Consider the following 8,410-nt stretch of genomic DNA (forward strand, 5'->3'; position numbering starts at 1 on the left):
GATCTTCTTAGATCTCATGTGCAGATACAACGCATATAATACTTGTTGAGATCTCTTTAGAAATAGAATTGAGGGTCTACGAAGTCATAATGTTGGTATTGCAGATCTAGACATTCAACAGATCACCATTGCCTTCAGGTCTTGCTATATATCCATCAATAAATCCCAACTTATTCTTCATTGATAAGGCAATTACTATTCACGATATTGTTTGTTCCGATTTAAAATTCAACGCAAGTATACGGTTCGTTAATAAGTAGTAAAATGGACTATGAGTCCAAGTATCGATCCCACGAGGATTGAATTAGTTCAAATTAACCTATTATGACCTTAACCGAAACACGAAAATCAAATTGAGGTTTTGTACTTTAATTAACAAGATGTAAACCTTGATGCAAATATGAATGGAAAATTATACTAAATGCAAAATAACTTGGATGCAATTTAACTCGAATTTATGGAATTAATGAATATATTAACGCACTAAGATCACGAATCCCCAAGCAATACCCGTTCAATTTTCAATTATGTAAATTTGACACACAGTTCCACAAAAGATGGATCAATATTCCTATTTTAATTTAGCAATCTCTCTCAAGCAATGTCAAATCCATCCCAATATATGATTCGACTATATTTCTATGATGAATGCTAACATACCGAAATGCATTATAAATTCATGAATACCCAATGATTCACACAAGGCATAGAGGTATATTTCTATCCCCTATCGGACCCTATGATAATTTATACTATGTCGAACCTATTTTCCTTCTTTCAAATGTATAAAATAGGCCACCATAATCATATAATTACGTGCACAGTAATCGTATGAAGATAAAAACGTAATAAATTAATCAAATCCAGAACTTGCGTTTAAATACGTCAAAAATCCAAATCAACAATCAAACGTAGTATTACAAGGTTCATCGATCTCCTAGCAATGATAAATCTAACCTAACATGCTAAAAAGAAGAAAACATAAAAATATTTGAAGAAACGTCATCACCCGAATCAATCTTCAATCGAATCTTCACTTGGCGCGATGTTATCATGTTGTTCTCTCCTTGTTTTTCCTTCAAAATCTCTCAAAAACTTGTAAAAATGGTCGAGTTTTTGTTTATATAGGACCCTAAAAATATTGTTTCCATAAGAGTTTCGGTAAAAAAAAGAAATTACAATTTTACCCGGAATTGTTCTATGCGACCGCATAGAGCAACTCTATGCGGTCACATAGAGTAAAAATATTGTGGCCATTAAGCTTCGGTGTGCCTCTATGCGACCGCATAGAGTGTGCAACCAACTATGAGAAATATTCATTTTGGTCCTCCTATTTGAATCTTTCACTTCTAGGCATCTTTTCTTCATTCTTTCCATTCTATCATCCCAAGATATCGTCAATGGACAATTAGCTTAATCAATTTCTCAATTTATTCATCGGGTCAACTTTTAGATAATTTCACTTTGGTCCCTGAACTTTCACTTTGCATCATTTTAGTCCTTTCTCGCGTCTTTTCTCCTGAATTTCACCATGTTCATCATTGTTCCCTACAATTCACAAATGTAGGAGATTAAGTCACAATTCAATCATTTTGCTCGTTATTAAGTCATGTTTGTAATCTAAATAAGTGTGCAAAAACACACTTATCAAACCCCCCCAAACTTGAACTATTGTTTGTCCTCAAATAAGATAGTGACTTAATTTTGAACAAACATGGCTCAATACCCTGTTGTGGCTTAGGATTGGACTGAGTATTTAAAAATTTATCTGTACAAACATGACATCAACCTTTACCTGTTAAATGCAAATTGACGTGTGTGTGAATTCATACCAACATATCAGGTTCATGATGAATTTGAGCCTCGATCCCAAGTGGTCAAATATATTCTTACTCACTCGAGAGATACACAACCCCCCAAACTTATTCTTTTCACTCAATTCTCTCGGGGTTGTGTCTTAAAATTAGGAATTTATATAGTTGTAGTCCTCACCCTCTCGTAGTTTGGATTTAGCATTACTATCACAAGTCTACATTTCAAAAAGTGAAAGCTCTCCTAAGTTTGATTGCTTCGACACTCAAGATTAAACTAGGTTACATGCCTCGCCTCAGAGGTATAGTCTCTTCAACCAAATGTCTATGGGCTTTTCGTCATGTTATTGTCTCTCTATTGTTTTTCTCACCTTTCTTTAATTTCTAATTATTTGTCATCTTCTCATTTGCTTTCTATATAACCCATGTAATGAGCTTTAGACAGGTGATTCCCAAACCAGTTGGCTTTAGGGCACCAGGTCTTAAATCCTTGTAGGCTTATTTACTCGAGTTATAAAGGCTCAATAAGATGACTTTTTATTAATTTCTTTCCCTCTTGCTTTCTATATGACCCATGTATCGAGTTTTAGGCCGGTGACTCCCAAACCAATTGGCTTTAGGGCATCAGATTTTGAAATATCCTTACAGGCTTACTTGTTCGAGTCATAAAGGCATGAACAGAAGTGTTTTATTCTCACATATTAATTTTGTGCCGTTTGTTATTTTTCTAAACATTTAGTTTCCAAAATCAACCCCCAATGTAAGATTTTTACCTACTCTTCATTCCACTGGTCTAGACAATCCACACAATAAATTTCATGCACGAATCCCCCTCTCATCTCAATACTTTCCTATAATAGCTCAACTATCACCAAACTGTCTTAAAGTAATTTATGGGTTAATTCAATAGAGGGTTATCCTTATTTTCCCACTTTATGCTCAAAGTCCGGTCATTCTCATAATATGTCAAGCATGAATAACGTGCATAGATAATGTCAAGTTTTGCATAAATAAGTATCAGTTAGTCTAATTAATACCAGATCCAAAGTTTTGCAATTTATACTAGTCCAATAATATCATCATAGCTAACAAGGTTATTAAGTTCATACAAGCATGCATGAAGAGAATTTAAAACAAACTGAATAAAATGCATATATATATTATAACACTAATCATGCACACATTATGTAATAATGGAAATTAGTGAAAATTAGAAAATGATGAACACAGATAGAGATCTAAATTATGTCACCCTTCCCAAACTTAGTTTATACATTGTCCTCAATGTAAGATTAACAAAAGATTAAAGACATAATTTTAAGGACAGAATGAAGACGAAAAATCAAAATGGGGAAAATAGCACTCCCTTGATCAAAATGGTGGCTGGGATGGAAAGCTGGGCTCGGCATCATCATTTCCAGGAGATGAGGGAAGGCAGGACAAGATCTCTCTCAACATGGCAGACTGTTGGGTCTACTCCATCTACATGGCCTGAACCCTCGTCTCCAAACTCCCTAGATGATCCCAAGTCTCATTTACCCGTTACTGTATACCATCCATCCTACCAACGTACATGTCCAATCACCCGTCAAAGGTACTCATCTGTCGACATGCCGCGAGGGACTCACTGCTAGCAATGGAAGCGAAGTTTCGTGCGGATGCCATATTCGTCTGCACCTGCTGGATGGTGGTACTCAATGCTCCTAAAGGAGTGCTGAAGCTGCTGCATGTCTCGGCTGTGTCCAGTAATAGTGACAAATATCTATCTCAATAACTGGGTGTCCATGTCAGCCGGTGGTGGCGGAGCTTATGGTATGTTAAAGTCCTCAGCTGCTTGTCCTTCTGCAGCCTATTGCTATCGACGGTGCTCGTTTTCCAACTACTGTTGATGTTTAATTCTGACCTGGTCCTGGGCCTCGAGTGTGAGGCACTTAATAAATGGACTTGGTTTCTCCGATACCTCTCCGGTTGAACTTGTATGCCTGCAGCTCTACAAACCCCACTTATCAAGCTCGAGAAAATCAGTGAGGTGTGCCTGTCAACCCATGAGCCGATAGTGTGTATTTGATTGTAAATGTAAATGGCCAAGTCAATCTTGTTGCCCCGAACTAAGTGATAGATGAACCCGACCTTCTGATTTGTGAATGTCATCCTATGGGAGATGGGCTCGATGTTGTGGCAGATGAACAACCATAGGATGGCTATAGAAGGAGTGAGGTCAATCTGATACCAATCAACAGTAGGGAGAGGCCAAGCATTTTCATGTCCCAATAACACTTCTGCAACCTCAACCTAGTTGAAATCATGCAGGACTGGGACTACATTAGTCCAAGTGAGCTGATAGTAGTCATGAATGACTTCAGGTGAAAACATGATCCATTTGCCCCGAACCCATGTTTGATGCAGATGATCAGATCCAGCTGTGTCTATTTCAGCATTGAAGTTAGCATATAATTCCCGCACCAAATTTTCATAGACGGGGTGTGGCCTTTCGATCACTTTCTCCCAACCAGAGTTATGGATTAAATAAACCAATTCAAAACCCAAGAAATCATTCAACTTAACTGGTCTCTCGGGGATGAGTGCCCATTCGCGGACAACATTGGCATAGCGGGCTGCTTGGTCTGAAGATAGAAAACGCCGGACACCCCCTTTGGGTTCCCTAGTCCGGGCTATGCTAGAAGTGGAACCAACCTTCTCCTTTCCTTTTAATGTTCACTTTGGAGGCATCCTACAAAGGTATATAAATAACAGTCATTAAACTGCATTTTGAAAAACGATAGGAGGAATGAGATTAGCAAGACACGTCTTTCACAAATCTCTCAAACTTGCTTCAACATGCATATAGAACTCCGTGGTGTGCACTTATCGAAATATGACATGCAAGGTAGTGTAAATAGAATGTCAAGATGAAAAAATTGGAAGTTGAGGCCGAAAATATTTGAAAAATTGGACCCATGACCGAGTGCACATGTTCGACCCCAGACATCATCGAAAAAAATCGAAATTATCCCAAGCATATGAAAATATTAAATGAGATCTACCATATATTCAAATTTCAAAGCAAATGGACTTCGTTTGGTATGCCAAATAATGGTGGAAAGTAGGAGACGTAGGGTGCCGTGACCTAGCCATGTGCCTACGCGTTGCAAAATGGATGTGATTGATACATGGCCTTTCAAGTGGTCATGAATGTGGGGACATGCAAATGTCAAGAAAACATGCTCAAGAACATCTAAGGAAGGCAAAATAACAATATACACACAAATGGAACTCCAAACAACCAAATTGTGTCGAGTGACTCGTGATTAAGTGTGCGCTTTCGCCCCCGGACATCATCGAGAAAACTTGAATTTTTTCCAAAAAGTACGTAGTGTGGAGTAGCACATATTCAGATTTCACGCTCATTGGATATCGTACGGGTATTTACGCAAGGGACGAAGTGGGTGTTATGAAGTAACGTGAGCGTAGCACGTGTGCCTAAATGTGTGTGTTGGTACGGGAGTGTTTCGAGCTCAATATCTATGGCATTGGATCACCACATGGAAGGGAATGCGTATAGTTAGAATGCGAGATTGTTCAAAATGCACAATAACTTTCACTCAAGCAATTTATCGAACATGTTGTGTGCAATAGATATTCAATTTCATTCGAAAACTTGGCAAAGTGTAATCACCCAAAAAGCATAAACACAAATTAAAGCCATACACCATGCCTACATGCACCCATTCAACCGAATTTCCAAAAGGAAAATGTGAGGACCGATAACCCAAATTCTAAATGAAAGGAAGGAATGAAATTCATACCTTTTTCTCCTTGAAGATGAGTGAAGAATGCGGGAGTGATTGATGAAATGAATGAGGGTGTGATGAATGTTGGTGGGTGGTGTGTTCGATTCAAGTATTTTGGTCCAAGATGTAAGAGAGAGATGGGCGAGGAAAATGGGGAAAGTGGGTGTCGAATGAGCCAGTCATGGCTTAAGTCCATGACCGGACCATTACTATGCGGCCGCATAGTTGATTCCTATGCGGTCGCATAGTGAAAGAATTTTTCCCCAAAGTAGTTTCGATATATGTCTATGCAGTCGCATATACCAATATATATTTTTTAATTCTTTTATTTAGAAATGCATGAACCATGCTCCCAAACACCCAAAATCTTTTCAAACACACCGATCATGTGTGTAATGCCTAGGAAATTATGGGGATGCTAATTTGATTCAATTAACATGCATGTACGACTGATGACCTAGAAAAATGAAAATGCGAAAATGATATAATTCTAAAAATAATATGAAAAGTAAGCTAATAGAAGGATACAGTAGGTTGCCTCTCACCCAGCACTAGATTATAGTCGATAGCTCAACTTTACCGTATTGCGTCATTCTGGTGGTCTAAGATGAATGGTAGACTTTTCCTTTGAAAAATTGCCTCCTCAATAGTGCTTTAAACGATGTCCATTGACCTTGAATGTCCCCTTGCTGTTGTGAGTGATCTCAACAGCCCCATGTGGAAATACTTGTGTAATAGTATACGGACCAGACCACCTCTCCTGGAAACAGCTTAAGCTTAGAGTTGTATAGTAGCACTTTCTGCCCCACCGTAAATTCACGCCTCTTAATGTGCATATCATGCCATTTCTTGGTGCGCTCTTTGTAGAGTCTTGAATTCTCGTAGGCTTCCATTCTGAGCTCATCTCGCTCATTAAATTGTAGTAAACATTTTTCACCCACTGCTTTCAAATCCAAATTCAATTTCTTCATTACCCAGTAAGTATGATGTTCTATCTCAAGAGGTAAGTGGCAGGCCTTCCCGAAAACCAGTCAATATGGTGACATTCCTATAGGGATCTTGAAAGCAGTCCTATAGACCCACACGGCGTCGTCCAGTTTCTTAGACCAATCTTTTCGTGACGAGCTTACTATAACTTCGAGTATTCGCTTTAATTGCCTATTAGACACTTCGACCTGTCCGCTGGTTTAGGGATGATATGCAGTGGCTACACGATGTTTAAAGCCATATTTAGTCAATATTTGTTCAAACTGGCGATTGCAGAAATGTTTGCTCCCATTACTGATTATAGCCCTCGATGTGCCAAAACGGGTAAAAATATGTTTCTTTAGAAACTCAATCACCACCTTCCCCTCGTTGGTAGGCAATGCAATTGCCTCTACCCACTTCGATACGTAATCCACAGCCACTAATATGTACTGATTGGAGAAGGATGGGGGGAATGGCCCCATGAAGTCAATTCCCCAGATATCAAATAATTCCAACTCCAGGATACTATTCAAAGGCATTTCGTTTCTCCTGGATATATTATCGATGCGTTGACATCGTCACACCTTTTCACGAAATCAAAAGCATCCTTAAATAGAGTAGGCCAGTGAAAACCTGATTGCAGGATCTTTGCTACTGTTTTTGAAGCACCAAAATGCCATGCATATGTAGATTAATGACAATATTCTAATATTAAAGGCACTTCTTCCTCTGGTACGCAGCGACGAACAATTTGGTCAGCCCCCCGCCTATAGAGAATGGGGTCCTCCCAAAAATAATACTTCAATTCAGTGAAAAATTTCTTCTTCTGGTGACTGGAGTAATCAGGCTTCATGATAGACCTGGCTAAGTAGTTAACTATGTCCACATACCAGGGTGCCTCTCCCACACCAAAAATCTGTTCATCTGGGAAGGCTTCATTAATTTCCACTGTCTCTGTCTGTTCTGTGGCCTCGAGTCGAGATAAGTGGCCTGCTACCACATTTTCACTATCCTTCTTATCCCTGATTTCCAAGTCAAACTCTTGAAGCAACAGTATCCAACGAATGAGATGTGGTTTTGCATCCTTCTTTTCCATTAAGTACTTGATAGCAGCGTGATCTGTGTAAATGATGACCTTTGACCCCACAAGATATAATCGAAATTTGTGAAAGGTGTAGACTACGGTAAGGAGCTCTTTTTCTGTAGTGACGTAATTGAGTTGAGTGTTGTTCAAGGTCTTACTTGCATAGTAGATCAAGTGAAATATCTTATTTCTTCGTTATCCCAAAACTGCCCTAACAACAAAATCACTGGCGTCGCACATTAATTCAAATGGCAGGTTCCAATCCGGTGTGATGATCACGGGTGCTGAATTCAACTTCTCTTTCAAGGTGTTAAAAGCCAGCAAACATCCATCCGTGAACTCAAATGTGGATTCCTTCATCAATAAACAGCATAGTGATTTGGTAATTTTTGAGAAATCCTTGATAAACCTTCTATAGAACCCGGCATTCTCGAGGAAGCTACGAACACCTTTCACTGATGTTGGTGGCGGTAATTTCTCGATAACCTAAATTTTTGCTCTGTCCACCTCAATACCCTTTGCTGAGATTCGGTGTCCTAACATGATGCCTTCCTGTACCATAAATTGGCATTTCTCCCAAATCAATACCAAGTTAGTCTTCATACACCGCTGTAGCACACGACTCAAATGCTCCAAAAACTTATCAAACGAAGATCCGAACACTGAGAAGTAATCCATGAATACTGTTCACAAAATGTTCTTTCAATTTTAAAACCTACCGCAAGTGTACGGTTCGTTAACAAGTAGTAAAATGG

At 38.9% G+C, this 8,410-nt stretch overlaps 1 protein-coding gene across 1 annotated transcript in view; it reads right to left on the reverse strand.

Moving 5' to 3' along the window:
* Window positions 1-3,087, reverse strand: part of LOC111387272 (putative tyrosine-protein phosphatase OCA1) — a 12,987-nt gene extending 9,900 nt beyond the window's left edge. The window contains exons 1-3 of the mRNA XM_023011813.1: window positions 3,064-3,087; window positions 2,875-2,949; window positions 2,589-2,662 (exon numbers count right to left, since the gene is read on the reverse strand). Of these exons, the coding sequence (XP_022867581.1) occupies window positions 2,589-2,662; window positions 2,875-2,949; window positions 3,064-3,087 (173 nt within the window). The remainder of the gene's footprint in view (window positions 1-2,588; window positions 2,663-2,874; window positions 2,950-3,063) is intronic.
* Window positions 3,088-8,410: the final 5,323 nt, after the last annotated feature.

This window comes from Olea europaea, unplaced genomic scaffold, assembly GCF_002742605.1.
Source record: "Olea europaea var. sylvestris unplaced genomic scaffold, O_europaea_v1 scaffold3977, whole genome shotgun sequence".
NCBI lineage: Eukaryota > Viridiplantae > Streptophyta > Magnoliopsida > Lamiales > Oleaceae > Olea > Olea europaea.